Below are 15,591 nucleotides of genomic sequence, written 5' to 3'. Positions count from 1 at the left end.
GGAATGAAAATCTGTGGAATATTAGATTGTACAAGATGCGCAAGGGTTTATAATATTGGAAGAGTGAGATGGACGGTGATGATGTTCGTGAATGGGTGAATGATGATGGACAAAAAATAAACAGAGGTGGGGGTTAATCTTCGGAGAAATACATAACGTCACCGATTTCGGATAATTACCCCACGGATAATCTCAGCCTTGTCGGCAACGCCGTTCCGATGGGAAAGCAGAAAGAAGGAGGTTCATGCTGGTACAAGAAGAATGTTCTGATCTTGGGACTATGCTGTCTTTTGCTTGAGGTCGCCCTTCTCTGCATGAAGCTTCACCATGTGGGCGATGAATGGACCCCAATCTTCTCGAACCCGTGCCATCTTTTCCTCATCTGCCTTCATAGTCGATGATTCAGTCCGGACAGTCAAGGACAACAGAGAAAACTCCATTGAAGTGTTACTTGCCGACTCCCATGTGGCTTGGAGTTCGGGCAAGACCATCATGATCCAATCAACCCCATCAGACACTTCTCCAACCTTTCGTGGGAGTGGCTCCATGCCATCCATTCGCCAGACAGAACCACCGACAGGGACGTAGGCTACAAAGTGAAAGCCAGCGTCGTCTTCATCGTCCTCATATTCTTCTTCAATCTTGGCCTTCTTGCGCGGTCGTTTAGAATTTGCCGTTGCGGCAGCCTTCTTCTTTTGCTTCTCGTGGGCAACGGCGTCCTGCTTCAGACGCACATCGACGACCATTTGATCGAATTTGGTCGAGAAAGAGTTATGGACATCGCGAGCATGGTCGAAGTGGTCCAAGGCAAAACCACGGTCGACCGGACTCATATCAGCCGTTTTGGCTCGAAACGCGTTCAGCTTTTCACCCAGATCGAGAGTATCTTGGTTATTGATGATGTTCATGAGTGCCACAGTGGCACAGGAGAAAGAAGACGTCTGACCAATAGTGAGAGATGCACGGAGAGGATTTTCATGCTGTAAATACCTGATTCGCGAACCAAACACCCTTTGGAGCCTTTTTGATGCTGTTATCCGACAATGGGGCGGCCCAGGGAGAAAGGAAGACAAGTCCATAGGTTTGATTACTACGAGATGGTCAATAAGCTATGAAGAATTTTAGGGATGGGTACTCACGATGGATGATCAAAAACACTCTCCAATGGAACAACTTCATTGACCTGGATGTTGCTGACACCCCACTCCAGAAGCAAAGTTCCAAAAATGAGCGGATCATTTTCCAGCTCTGCCCAACCAGCCCATGAGTGTGACGAGTTGTGTGACCCTTGTTGAAGATCGGTGCCAGCAACAGACGAGTCGTCTTTCGCAGTTGATGCGCTGTCGATCGAGCAATCCTGTTTGAGGGACGGCATTTCAGGAAAATCAGCTATGAATCTGGTGGCAGGTCTGACACAATGAGCCTGAGATAGTTGTCACGCGCAACCCAATCGCGCAATGTCGTAAAGTGAGGTCTAATTGCTGAATGTTGGCAACGTCGATTTGTTGGTACGGAACAAGTGTTGACGACTGGAAGGATGTAGAATCTCCATTGGAACGGTGCAGGAGCGTTGTGCGCAAGCACCGCCGCTGCTTGGGAAAGTATGCCGCGGTTAGTGACATATATATATATCACCATCAACGTGAGTATCTAGGTGCCTTGGCGCCTATATATGTGACATGTCAGTATCAGGGTCCGTACAAGTGAAGTGAAGTGAAGTGAAGTGAAGTGAAGTGAAGTGAAGTGAAGTGAAGTGAAGTGAAGTGAAGTGAGTGAAGTGGAAGATGTTTGTGATTCCGAACTGGAAACAAGGCTGGAGGTAGTCCCTAAATAGGTCTAGTGTTCGGCGGCGTCACGCTTGCCAAGAAAGGAAGCATCAAACATCAAACGCCAACAGTTATCAACTTGCGCAACAATGCTTGTGAACATACAAAATGTGTTTTTGGTGTCACTACATATCAACTTTTTATGAGCTGTTGGGGATGCGGTGACTCTCACACGGTCCGCTCTAGTCGAGATACACGTGATCTATCCTATTCTGTCACCGGCCTATTGCCCACGACGATGGGATGAAATCAGATCATCTCCTGCCCCCAACATTCACCTTCATTTCCGTCCTGACCTGTCAATTCCCAGAGGAGTCCCATACCTAGTGTACATGAAACGGCCTTGTTTTCTTCCAATTGGCAGACTGCAGAGGCGAACTTGACAGCAGCACCATGCTGACTCCAGCTGTTGCTATGCCAGACAATCCCATCACGCAGGATCGGCCCTTTGCCGGGATTCTCATTGCCCCTCGGTAGACCGAGGAGAGCATCGTCCTCGGTGTTTCCATGCCCCTTTAAGTTCTACAGGTCAGAGAATATGATGTCGCAGTTCTCACGGCCACTGGCTATATTCCTCATGCATTTGTCAATATCAGGCAGGGATGAAGGAGGAGTTTATAGTTCCAGGTCTGAGGCCTTAGGGGTTCGGCACTCAGGTATGTGTGCTGACTTCTTCGCTTGTCACGTTCTATGCGATCCGAATGCAACACCCACGGCAAGTACAAGTACAAGATTGGCGAATTCCGGCTGTCATAGATTGAAACCCGAAAGCGACCGAAAGCAGAGTGGTCGTCCTCGCCGACCAGGGATTGCAGTACTTTCTCCGCATCTTCTCCAAGAGCAAGAGCAGAGTCTACTGTCTCCCCTGGCCCAGCCTTTGGTGCCATTCCGGGCACCGCGTCCGATGGCATTGTGGCTCGTATTGACTCGATCAATTTGGTTCTATCTGTCCCGTGCAGGCCCAATTTTTGCCGATCAAATCCAAACAGATATTTTCTCCCACAATGTTACTTGACATCGCTGTATTGCCCAGGGTGACCACACCAACACCGTCGTTTGGCAGGAGAAACAATTGCGCACCAAATCCATTCGGACCTGCTGCGTGAAAGACTATCGGATGGTCAGTGCCGCACACGGTTGGTGCCAGAATCAGCACCGAGCTTCCTGATGGCACGAAGAGTCTGACTGTGAGCCAAATCTCGTTTGTTACTGCAATCGGAGTCGTTGGCAGCATTCCTGGAACATGGGCTTGTCACTATCTAGCTAACAAGTGGGGTCGCAAAGAGACCGTTTAGGTTGGTTGTGCCATCTGCCTTCTTGGTACTGCGCTGCAGACAGGCTCGGTTCACGTAGCCATGATCACAATAGAGTTGACCACCGCCAGTATGCTGGAGATTTAACATCTCGGCCGCACTGTCACTTACGTCCTTCCTTATATTGCCAAGAAGGATGCTACAAACCCAGGGCTGAAGACCTACATCACCTGTGCCTTCTCAATAGCTGTTGGCTTTGTTGTGACGTGGTTCTGCTGGCGTGAGAGCAAAGACAGGTCAATGGCAGAGCTGGACAAGATGTTCAATGCTCGTCTACCTGCAGAACGCTCAAGTCATACCAGACATCGCTGATCGCAGACAATGTAGATCTGGTCGAAACGCAGAAAGAGAAATCCGGCATGGTCTTGGGGATTGGTGGCATCGAGGACAAGGTCTAAAAATTGGTGATGACAAACGACGTGATATCGGATAGGGTTATAAACCCACTTGTCCCTCGCGCATGTCACCAAATTGTGGTTTCAATACCTTGCCAGTGATTACCAGAACAATTCAATACACCGGCCATTATACGAAGGTCGAACATGGCTCAAGATCGCAATAAGAAGGGCAGGCGCTACTCGGTGCTCTCGAATTCCTTAAGCAACTTCAATTGGACCAGAAGATAAACCTCCTAGTTGGCTGCTCTTTCTTGAGGAGTAAATGATAAGTATGCTGCTTGCACTGTCCCAAACTTGTTGGAGACATTTCCTCGGCTCACTATTGTTGAGATCCCGTGCAGTTCTTCTCTCACTCATTCAGTCACCCATCCCTTTCCTTTCTGGTCTTTGTCCCGTCCGGTTTCTTTCGCCATGAGAGAAAATTGGCTACTTGTCGATTTCGAACTACACAGCTAATACGTTACTTAGCCCTGTGTGCAGAGCACAGCTGTTCTCGTCAACACTGACACGACGAGTGAATATGACGAGTGGTTGAGATCCACCACTACTACCCACGAAGCAGTCGCCGGCCTAGATATGCTCATTCTGCATGCCCTCAACCTGGGTATTCCTAGTCTGTAGTTTCTCCGCCTACCAACTAGCCAGAAGTTGATATTAAAGGTGAGTCATAGCTTGCCATCTCCTTCTGAGATGCAAATCCAACCATTGAACAGTATTGGAGAAAGCCGTCGAAAGTCACACTGCCAAGGTGAACGACAACTTACATCCGACATGTCATACGGACAAGCGGTGACCCGATTGTTCCAAGGCTCTCGTCGACAAGGGACAAGTCGAAGACTTTGGGCGCCATTATCCAAAGGATTTTTCGACTCTTCGTCAAAACAGTGACATTTTGAACGTTTCTTTGTCATATCCTTAAGACCAGAGCCGTCTTAAAAACAGTACTTAGTTCGAGATCCCTCATCTCCTGTGACAAAACCAACCGCCACTGTCTGGAGACTGATGCTGGCCAAGCATCCTCAAGCCACTGACTAACGAGGTGCGTCTGAGACAGCAGTCTCACAGATTTCAGGCAGGAAACGTTACCTCAGAAGCATCGAGAAGAGTGAAGCAGGAGAGGATTGATGTTGTTTGTTAAACATTGGAAGCACGTGAGAGAATCCCCCTGAGCTGAGTTTTAAGGTTTTGTTGCTTGGCACGGGAGTGGCAGTGTTTACGGCAATGACGTCGTTAATTTAAGCGATCATCACTAGCGTGCCCAGGGAGATCAAGTTGAGATCACGAGCAGTCTTGCAACTTTTAGATCATCCATCGTCAATCATCCATTATCGACCACAACTTATCCCGTTACCCGCATATCGAAAGGTCCTGGTAAGCGGTTGTCTCATACGACGTTGATCAACATGAGAACTCGCACCACACGTGATAGACTCTGCAAGGAGCTCTCCTGAGCGAATCTCACAGTGTCACCTTTCCCACGCCACACGACCATGTCTGATACATTCGGTGATATCATCAATGGTGCTGCAGGCACAGCACAGGGTAGGGAGGGAACAACAGTCCAGACCCTGGTCATCTCAGTTGCGGCTGGCTTTGTTCTTTTCGCTGTGCAATTCGGGGCATTTCTAATTGTACGAAACTACCTATGGGCAAAACGAATCTATCAGCCAAGATCTTTCTTGATCCCGTCCAGAGACAGGGTGAAACCGCCACCCAATAATCCATTCAGATGGCTCTGGCTGTTGTTAAAGACCTCAAACGACAAAGTCTTACGCAAAGCAGGAATGGATGCTTACTTCTTCGTCCGGTACTTGGGCATGTGCTTGAAGATGTTTTGTCCCATGGCTCTCATCATCCTTCCCATCTTAATTCCAATCAATTATTCGAATGGTAAAGGCACGAATACAATCGGAGATACGCGCTATAATGTCACCGGCCTGGATACACTTGCCTGGTCCAACGTTTCACCTCAACACACCGATCGTTATTGGGCGCATTTGGTCCTGGCCGTCGGTGGCATCGCCTGGGTGTGTTTCTTGTTTCATCACGAACTCCTGCACTATGTCGCCAAGCGTCAGGATTATCTTAGCAGTCGACGTCATCGCTTAAAGGCTTCGAGCACCACTGTTCTGATCATGGACATACCCAGTAGTCTGTGCACAACAGAAGCTTTGATGAAGCTTTACGACGATTTTCCTGGGGGTGTACGAAGAATATGGCTCAATCGAAATTTTGAGTCACTTGCCAATAAGGACCAGATGCGGAGGAACTACGAGCATCGACTGGAGAATGCCGAAACAAATCTCATTCGTAAAGTGATCAAAAAGCATCGGAAGACAGGAAAAGAGGCCGGTGGTGGGGATTCGAATGAGATGTCAGAACCTAAAGAAGGCTCTGAAACTGCATGCCATCCTGACCGGGAGCCTCATTCTGCTGAAGGAGTAATTGAGATTACAACTCAAGCGGATTGCGAGAATGATCTTCAACATGACCTGAGTACAAAGGCCCTGTGGACTAAGTTCATTACCCCTAAGCAGCGACCTACTATGCGAATACCTCGACCTGATCATCCCATAATATGCAAAATTCCTCTCATTGGTCGCTTCTTCTCACTCAAGGTGGATACCATTTACTTCTGTCGGCGGGAACTTGCACGCCTTAACCGAGAGATTGAGATGGATATAGAGGAAGCAGATAGCTGCCCACAGAACGGATCGGCTTTCATCCAATTCAACGATCAGAAAGCGGCACATATGGCATGCCAAGCAGTCGCTGCTACAGCACCAGGACGAATGGCACAACGAAATGTTGAGATGTCACCAGCGGATATCAACTGGTCCACCCTGAACCATACTAGGCAGAATCGAGCTGTCCGACTTGTCATTTTTGTCTTGTTATTCCTGGTGCTCCTGTTTGTTTTTGGTCTGATATCGTTCTTCACCGGACTGCTTTCGAGAATTTCGACATTGGCCGACTCAACTTCATGGCTACGATGGATCGGTACGCTACCTCGCTGGCTCTTGTCTTTCATACAAGGTACTCTTCCTCCAGTCATCCTCGTTATCCTCTTGAGTGGCCCAACACCGATTGTTCTCCGTGCGATGACAAACAGTACTCGTGGCGCCACAACTGGTTCTCGAGGCGAACGCTCCCTCCAACTTTGGTACTTCATTCTTTTGCTCTTCGAGGTTTTCATCATACCAACCATCTCTTCTGGGCTCACTAGTATTGTGCAAGAACTGATACATAACACGGCATCGGTTCCTGAAATTCTGGCCACGAATTTGCCAACGGCAGCTAACTACTACTTCTCATTCCTGGTCCTTCAAGCCTTGTCAATAAGTTCAAGCTCAATTCTACAGACGATTCGCCTGCTGAACTTCTATGTCTTCGCATCGGTCAACACTCCTGACGATGTTTTTGGAAAGTTGAGCTTTACATGGAGAACTCGAATCGGATCAAACATACCTTGGTACACAACATTCGCTGTCATTGGAATGGTTTACTCCGTTATCGCCCCACTCATGCTGGTTTTCATGTTGATTACATTCAGCCTCTTCTATCTCGTCATCAAAAACAATATCCTGTATGTCATTCGGACAGGAGACGTCGACAGTGGTGGAGTATGGTTTCCAAGTGCAATCAACCAGACCTTCACAGGGTTATACTTCATGGAAGTTTGCTTGATCGGCTTATTCTTCCTTGTCCGTGACGCAAAAAACAATGTTGCATGTGAGGCTCAAGGCATCATCATGGCCATTGTGTTCGTCCTAACGATCATGTATCAAATCTGGTTGACACTCCACTTCAACGGACTTTTCAGGTTCGCTCCTCTACAACTAACCAGCGAGACGCTTTTACAGTCCAACGAGCCTCAGACACCGATCAGAGCATCGGACGTGGACGAAGATCGCCCGATGAGCGACGAGACCGTAGCAGCCAAAGAGAGAGACTCCGAAATTGCGGGGAAAAGTGATAGTCGTCCCGAACAGACTGGTGAAGTTGAGAAGGTTGAAAAGTTTCCAAAGCCCCCTTTCTTGGATGAAGTGCGACGCACGTCATCAAGATCATTGACGGCAGAACAGAGGTCCCGGCGTGGAACACTTATGGAAGAGCAAAAGGAGCATGACAAGCATCAAGCAAAGCGGATCCTAGCCCGGTTGAACCGACCTCTCGACGAAGCTAGGCTTGCTCAACTCGAGTCGGGACTCGTACGAGCTGAAGCATATGCCAGCAACGCTTTGATCCCACGCAAACGCGAAATTATAGCGTTGATGATGAACGATCCAATCAGTAAAATCATCATGCAGCACAATGATGACTTGGAAGCTCTCACGACGGAAGAACGAGACATGTTGGTCAGTGTTGCATTTACACATCCTGTATTGCGAGAACCTATGCCGAGCGTATGGATTCCCAGGGACGATGTCGCGGTCAGTGATGATGAAGTCCAAAGAACAAGGGCGCTGAGCCGTTACATTGCAATCGGAAACAGGGGCGCATTCTTCAACAGAAAGTTGAAGGTGAAGATCGACAAACCACCACCAGATATGAGTGAGTTTGCGCTGGTAATGGCAGAATTGTGATTTCTTTGATGTGAGAGAGCATAGTGGAGTTCTGATACATTTGTTTCTCATGAATGCAATAACCTAGAACATATAAAGGACATCACGATACCTCTGGGGGCGTTTGTCGATAAGCTACAGGAGAGCATGCTATACAACAGGCTCGCTGGGAAACAGTCCTTTGAAAGCGAAGATGACAGCTGAATCTTTAGATTTATACAAATTGATATACATTAATAATGATAATATGCCTGCTCGTAGGGAAACTCTTAAGTGCTACGTAGATCTCAGCTATGTAAACTTTGCTGCAGGGTGACCCGATCCCTACACCGTCCGTCTTGTTTATTATATCCTACGGTCATCCGACAATCGAGATCCATTATTCCCATACTCCCTCCCAGCCGCCCTGGCCGCAGATACTGCTATCAGTAGGGAGACAGTCGAAACAGTTTCTGCGCATGCTCTCTGGTCATGCTTCTATGAGTTGACTGACAAGACAGGCTTTTAAGTTGAGATGGATAACTCACCACCAGTCAGAACAACAACCTTTTCCTAGCCACGGAGTGTTATTCTCAGAAAGGGCCTAATAAAGTGTGTTCAGAGCACGCCATGCAAGTCGAGTGCTTCTACTCGTAAGCGCAAGCGCTATGGCTTCATAAGAAGACATGGTCCTTTTACCCTGAAGATGGTTACTATTTTCGGATGGGACTGAGGTCTACGAGAGGAAAATGGTGATGCAATTTCAGTTGGTTTGATTGATAGGCGTGGACGTTTTGAAGGCCAACGATGAGATCTCGTTTGCCAATAGCCCAACATTCAAGCCGTCGGCTGGGAATGTGCACGGGATCACGTATTACTCTCCTCTCGATGGTAAGTCCTGGGCGGTCTTCAGATATCACCGAGGCTTGTGGCATGATCCCATGCGAGTTGAGAACTGTTCTTCCAAGGGGAGGAAATATGGAAAGCCGAACGGGAAGAGCAAAGTATACTTGACTCAATGTGATAGCCGTGGGCCGTGGAGTTCCGATCTTGACCCACTCAGGAAGTCACAAACATATACGAAACGATGCTCTGAACATCTATGATATCACCTTCAATTCGATCCTGTTGCGAGACTACAACTGTGCCAAAGAAGTGAAGAACAGGAATGACTATGGGTAAGTAAATTTTCGGTTAAGTATTATTCCACCATGACAATGTTCCAAGGTAAAGTCATTGACTGACCAAGGTCCTCTACAGTTGGCTCGGCCCTAGCGACTTCGGCCGCTATGATAGCAGGTCTAGCGTATCTGAATGCTCGATGGAGCATTCCTGTTGATTTACACGTAATGAGAAGCAGGCTCTCTGCAGCGGGGACCTTGAGTACAAGAGAGAAAACTGGTATGATGAACTCCTTTTGTCTGCTGGAAGAATACGCCAACCATCACCAAATCCAGGTCCAGATCTTCATCGTGTTTGAGGAACGGACGTGGACCTTCCGAGAAACGTACGATGTGACAGCCTGAACCTGAATCGCAATACTTATAGTAGTGGTGCAATTGGCGATGTTGGGCTACTGGGTAGATTGTCGGTGGTGACAACTCAGGCGATCGTTGAGCTGGATTGGGAAACCGAAGAGCCTCGCAAGGATCCAATTACTGGGTTCTGTACCCGGGTCACCCCTGAGGAACCAGGTGAGCTTCTCTGTGCAGTCAACGCAAATGACATTATTGCAACATATTCAGGTTATTGGGGCAACTCCAAGGCGAGTAATGCAAAGGTCTGGCGAGATGTATTTCGCCCTGGCGACGCGTGGTTTCGTACTGGTGATGTCCTTCGTCTGGACGACAACGGGACACTTTGGTTCTCTGATCGGATTGGTGACACATTTCGCCGGCAAAGTGAGAACGTCTCCACAAACGAGGTTGCCGAGGCACTGTGTACCCATCTAGCTATCCTTGAACCCAATGTCTATGGCGTTGAACTACCCCTCACGAGGGCCGTGCAGGATTTGCTGCACTGTTGCTGCGGGACATATCGAGTCCGGATACGCCGGTGCCAGAAGCTACTCTTCAGAGTATCGCAACATTGGCTCATCAAAAGCTTCCCAAGTATGCGGTCCCCATGTTACTGAGAGTGGTGACTGAGGTCATCGTCACCGGAACTAATAAACAACAGAAGTTTACCCTGAGAAAGAAGGAGTAGATCCTCTCAAAGTAACTGGGATGGACAGAGTTTCTACCTGCGTTCGGCGAGGGACAAGTTTGAACCTCTTGGTACAACGGAATGGGCGGACATTCAAAAGCGTCGCCTCATGCTATGAGTCAGAATCGATAGGAATGAGCAGAATCATAATGCTGATCGATATCGCCTCAATAACCAACAATGGGGGAGAATGAATCAACACGAGTGACGCGCTACCACCACAGCGAAAACAGTAGGCATAGTTGTTGAGCTCGTCGTGTCTCGGTAAAACCTCAAACACTGTTTATCGGGCTGAGGCATGAAATTTATGGCTAACAATTTTGACATTGAGTGGACTTGTCCTGTGTGGTGAATGACGAGTCAGGAGGCGAAGTCTGTAGCAGATCCCTGGTGCAGGGATCAGGGATGCCTATGGAACTGCTTGTAAGTGTCCATTCTGATTTTCATCAATAGGTTCTTGTATGCTGACTTCTATCGTGATCAGGAGGACGGCTGGTTGAGGCAACCTGATCCTGAACAGATTGGTACTCGATGCATGCCAGGAATCCCTCGGGAAGAACCAACCGCCTTGATTAGGAAATTCGCAAACTTTTCAACTTACGCTTATCAAGACAAATTGAATTACGCAGGGTACAAGAATATACCTGTGTCTTACCTGTTCTGTGAACGCGACCAAGTTCTTCCGCCTTCACTTCAACAGGAGGGTATCGACACCGTGGAGAAAGTTTCTGGGAACAAGGTCCATGTGACCAGAATCCAAGGCGATCACTGTCCTAATTGGACATCAGAAGCCGAGGTTCTCAATTGGATAGTTGATATGTCCCACAGATCGACTGTGTAGGCACAGGTTGTGAGACTGTACCAAATTCAAGTGTACAGATTACTAGCAGAGGTGTAAATTAGTCATGGAGGTATCATAGGTGATCGAACGACGGAGACCCATGCAATGGACGGGCTTGCTGAAATAGTTCACCCACTCAGGACACATGAAATACCGTCCTGGAGAGTATTGATTCGAGTCATGTCGGCAGAGCGGATGTAAAAGCTTGCGACTGTGCTAGAATATCCATCATAGACCAATGCATCAAGTTCTGATTGGATCATCGAAATGAAAGCTTGCACCCGGCCGGTTGATTTCCTTCCTTGGTGGCAATTCACAGGCTTTGATATATTGGGTATTGGCCAATATGTTTCACAAACATTTTGAGACATTAGGAGTTTTTGTGTGCTTTGCTTCTTCTTCGTTACGAACCCGCGAATCTACATGATTCAGCTGAACAATAGTCTCAATGGCTCTATGATTAGTTGCCAACGACAAGCGGTGAATAGTAATCACATGTTATTATGATTAGTGAAAGACAATCGAGGTTGAACTTCTTGTTTTGGGGAGGCAGGTATATGGTCACCATGATTCACCCCATCAACAACCCTGAACCAGGTTTTGTTCCTTTGACTGTGCGACTTCATCCTCTCTACGCATTGGAATAACTCGATAGAGACGATATCATGTCGCAGATTGCAAGAAAGGAAATCTTGGTTATTGGGGGTACTGGGGCACAGGGCATTCCTGTCGTCAAGGGTGATCAAATCACGATTCCGTCTGAAATGATTCCCTAACTCTCTGTAGCTCTCTCTGCCAGCTCGACTTACTCTGTCCGAGTGTTGACCAGAGACCCTTCATCAAAAAGAGCACAAGAGCTCGCATCACTGCCAAACGTGACATTGTTACAGGGCAGTCAAGATGAGCAGAAGAAGCTTCACGAAGCCTTCCACGGGGTTTATGGAGCGTGGGTCAATCTTGATGGGTTCACTTTAGGGGAAATGAAAGAATTGTTCTACGGATTCCGTGCCTATGAGATTGCCCGACATGAAAAGGTTCAACACTATGTCTGGGCAAATTGTGATTATGCATTGAGGATTGCGGGCTGGGATGAACAATATCATTGGGGCCACAATGACGCCAAAGGAAGAATTGGAGGTATGACCGAAAGGTGAGACTCGTGTGTTCGGAGTGTTGACCAAGGTGGTAGATTTCATCCTTGCACAAGGTCAACAGTCCATGAAATCAACCCTTTTCACTGTCGGACCATATATGGATATGCTGTTGGATGGTATGTTCCATCCATCGGAGGTGCATGAAGATGGTACAATTGTATGGGAAAATCCTTCAGGTTAGTCTGCTTTCCAGAGGTTCTTCACTTGATCCTGAAAACTCGAACGCAGAAGATGGAAAGATTCCCTTAATGGCACTTGACGATGTTGGAGTGTTCGTCAAGTGGATTTTCGATCATCCCGAGCGTTCAGCGGGGATCAACCTGGAGATGGCCACGGATCAAGTCTCTTTCTCAGATATTACATCCGCTTTCACTCGAGTGACGGGACGTACAGCTATTCATCGAGTTATTTCCTTCGAGGTATATCTCCCTAAGCGCGAGCCATATCCAAATGCCCCAGCGAACTGGGCGGGCAATCCACGCGATGAAGCAACGATGACATGGAGAGAGAACTTCACGGCGTGGTGGAAATTCTGGGGTAGTGGAAAAGGTGCCACAAGGGATATGGCGCTACTGGATGAGATTTATCCAGGAAGGATCAAGTCGTTGGAAGAATGGATGCGAAAAGTTGACTATCAAGGTGGCAAACAAGGCACTGTGCTTAAAGATATTGAAGACCTTCTGAGCCGGCGTGAGAGCGAGCAAGAAAGAGGAGATAGTCAGCTGCGGAGTAAAGTCTGAGTGCAGTCGACTGATTAAGCCGTTGAAGTGCTTGAAAACTACGGACCACCTTCCGTGCAGCGCTACCTTTGACGATTTTCCCCAGTATGTTGCTACTGGGATAACAACGAATAGCGAAGCGTGCGGCTTGTTCCTTGCCGCTGAAACCTATTTTCGGAGCTGGCCAAAGCATTTTGAACTCTAGACTACGAGCCCTCCATTTTGGGTTCTCGGAGGGGCGCACGGACATTCAGAGGGCTGTTGGTCTAAGTTCCGGAACCGTAGAAGGTCCTAATTAGTTCATAATCATCTTCTAGGATTGGTATGCTCTTAGTCTCATTTCTAATGCTTCGAATGTGGTATCAAATCGGCGCAGGGCTCGCAGACTGTCAGTCATCTATGGTTGACGTGCCTCATGAAGGCTCTGGAGTAGCGAGTCGGGGTCAAATTGACCAAGGGGGAGCAAGAGTCCTAGAGGCTATCATCGACCATATCTGCAGGGCTGTGGCTGAGTAGATGAATGGTAGGAGTTTGAGTAATAGTCCCCTATCTTGTGGGCGCTGATAGCTCTTGACCATGGAAGTCGCTCAGCCTTCGGTGATGTCGAAATTTCGACGATTTCAATAGACTTTGATCGTAAAATAGTAGTGGTGAAATCTTCGAAGCCACTGTGGCTCAGACTACACCGCAATAATCGATCAGGTTGGTGGAACCCAAGGCAGGTCCATCCAGTCCAGATCCACCAGATGCTGACTTAACCAGGCCGTTCCTTCCTCAGGGAAATCGAAGCCGTTCCAAGGAGTGTCCATTGCGTAATACTCTGGAAAGTCGCCCCAGGCGTTTCTCTCAGTGCTGGAGGCATTGCCGCCGTTGTCTTGTAGCTGTTCATTGCCCACGATCCTAGGCTCCATGACACCTTCTCCATTGAGATTAGTATAAGATCAGATTCAAATCGAAGCGTGAAGAGAGCTTGGTGCTTACTTCTCCCAGTATCATTGCCTTTAGAATACCTTGACATCATCTCGTGCCTAAGAGATTCCAAGACACGGATAGCATGATGAGCAGCATTTATCCGTTGTTTGTAATGGCCCAAGACAGCAAGACATCGTTGCCATGATCTACCAAGAGCTGCTTGCTCTGATTCAGTCCTAAAACTGGCACACTTCTGAGCACTGAGTAGTACGATAGCTGCACCGACGGCCACTAACAGGATGATCAGTAGTAGTACATGACGGAGTCTGGCTAAAACTTACGGTAAACACTGTGCCACGCAGAGACTCTATAAGGACCCTCCAAGTTCTCACGCAACTTTTCGAGCAGTAGATGACCAGTCTGGACACACAAGGAGCATGCTGATGTGAACATAATGTTTTTCAGGTGAGGAGTTGTAGCGGAAGGCGTAGATAACGAGTCCAAATCGTTTCCCAATAGAAGGAGCGGTCGCAAAAGAATTACACGAGTGTAGAGAAAACTGCACTTGATTAGCTCCAAATCATGTCGCCAGTGGGTGGTTTCGCATACCGGCAATGTAAAACATGTCGTTGGAGGTTTTTGTGGTCTGCCTTGCGCAGATTTGGAGGAGACATTGACTGGGTCTGAGGTCGAAGATATTCAGGTAATTGCGCCTGAAATTCATCAAGTCGCTGATTGAGTGTGAGAATATCAGACAACAGGTTCCAGTTCTCTCCATCTCGACCTCTGGGTCCTGGTCTTTCGGAACGCTTATTGTACAGTGTTGCCAGGATCTCGTGCAAAATGTCGTACAGTTTCAGAGACCATACAAATAAACCGAGACGGGGGACTTCTTCAGAAGGCTGAACGCCCTCATGCTGCTCAGTTAGATATTCATCATCAATTACTAGAGGTTTCGGAACGCTTTCTGTGCCTGAGGTTATAGTTGCTCGACCAAACGTCATTGCTACCAGCCTAACTTGTCCGTTAACATAGGGTTACTTGAGCTTTCATCAAAAGGGGCCTCTCGTCATACCTGTCCATAGTAACGCAGGTATGCCATAAGCGCCTCCGCAGCTCTCGCGTCAGTGGATCCCGTGGCGTCCGAGATGGGGGTTCAGAATCCATTCCTATACTCTGTGCTGCACGGACAGCGAGTCCCACAACATTCCAACATCGATTGGCATGACTTGTGGATTGGAGGTAAACTGATGTCAGAAGTAGCATTTGAACAAGAGTGATCGATGCTGAGTCCAGGATATCATAAATGAAAAGTTTCCTGGCTCTTTGGTAGAACTCCTCGGCGACATGAGCTCGGTTTGGTTCTCGCACGAGGTCACTGAATTGGCAACCTAATGCGAATACCAAATTCAAAGACGAGACGAAGACGATGTGATCAAACTCGTCCTGCTTTGACCCAGCATTCGGACCTTGAGACTCTGACCATAATGCTTCAAATCTGCGCATAAAGCTTGGTCTGTGAAGAATGGGAAATACCGGGTGGATGAATTCCCAGAAACAATGAAGGTAATCATCTGCAGCATGTCGAAGTGGATATACCTCTGCACCTTCAGTTCTTTGCGGCATGGTGTCCATTGGTGAATGCTGCTGTTGGCTGGTAGAGCTTCTTTGACCTTCAT

The 15,591-nt window shown here is 47.9% G+C and overlaps 5 protein-coding genes across 5 annotated transcripts; 3 read left to right on the top strand and 2 right to left on the bottom strand.

Moving 5' to 3' along the window:
• Window positions 1-278: 278 nt before the first annotated feature.
• Window positions 279-1,375, bottom strand: LTR84_004301 (uncharacterized protein; the record flags this gene model as incomplete). The annotated part of the gene is made up of 3 exons (XM_064847878.1): window positions 279-941; window positions 991-1,090; window positions 1,140-1,375. 3 exons carry the CDS (start codon window positions 1,373-1,375, stop codon window positions 279-281), a joined length of 999 nt encoding a protein of 332 aa, XP_064704417.1.
• Window positions 1,376-5,027: 3,652 nt separating this feature from the next.
• LTR84_004300 (uncharacterized protein) lies at window positions 5,028-10,286 on the top strand (the record flags this gene model as incomplete). Its single annotated transcript, XM_064847877.1, has 6 exons — window positions 5,028-8,091; window positions 8,865-8,972; window positions 9,109-9,259; window positions 9,331-9,588; window positions 9,633-9,982; window positions 10,090-10,286. The coding sequence occupies 6 exons, from the start codon at window positions 5,028-5,030 to the stop codon at window positions 10,284-10,286; spliced, it is 4,128 nt and encodes a 1,375-aa protein (XP_064704416.1).
• A 405-nt stretch (window positions 10,287-10,691) lies between these two features.
• LTR84_004299 (uncharacterized protein) lies at window positions 10,692-11,127 on the top strand (the record flags this gene model as incomplete). Its single annotated transcript, XM_064847876.1, has 2 exons — window positions 10,692-10,709; window positions 10,771-11,127. The coding sequence occupies 2 exons, from the start codon at window positions 10,692-10,694 to the stop codon at window positions 11,125-11,127; spliced, it is 375 nt and encodes a 124-aa protein (XP_064704415.1).
• A 665-nt stretch (window positions 11,128-11,792) lies between these two features.
• LTR84_004298 (uncharacterized protein) lies at window positions 11,793-13,021 on the top strand (the record flags this gene model as incomplete). Its single annotated transcript, XM_064847875.1, has 4 exons — window positions 11,793-11,865; window positions 11,914-12,264; window positions 12,317-12,457; window positions 12,510-13,021. The coding sequence occupies 4 exons, from the start codon at window positions 11,793-11,795 to the stop codon at window positions 13,019-13,021; spliced, it is 1,077 nt and encodes a 358-aa protein (XP_064704414.1).
• Window positions 13,022-13,698: 677 nt separating this feature from the next.
• On the bottom strand, window positions 13,699-15,538 carry LTR84_004297 (uncharacterized protein; the record flags this gene model as incomplete). Its single annotated transcript, XM_064847874.1, has 5 exons — window positions 13,699-13,919; window positions 13,982-14,203; window positions 14,254-14,471; window positions 14,522-14,926; window positions 14,988-15,538. The coding sequence occupies 5 exons, from the start codon at window positions 15,536-15,538 to the stop codon at window positions 13,699-13,701; spliced, it is 1,617 nt and encodes a 538-aa protein (XP_064704413.1).
• Between the last annotated feature and the right edge of the window lie 53 nt (window positions 15,539-15,591).

This window comes from Exophiala bonariae (genome assembly GCF_035927105.1).
Source record: "Exophiala bonariae strain CCFEE 5792 chromosome Unknown scaffold_19, whole genome shotgun sequence".
Taxonomy (NCBI): domain Eukaryota; kingdom Fungi; phylum Ascomycota; class Eurotiomycetes; order Chaetothyriales; family Herpotrichiellaceae; genus Exophiala; species Exophiala bonariae.
Note: the sequence above shows the minus strand (reverse complement) of the source record. Positions and strands in the feature narration are given on the sequence as shown.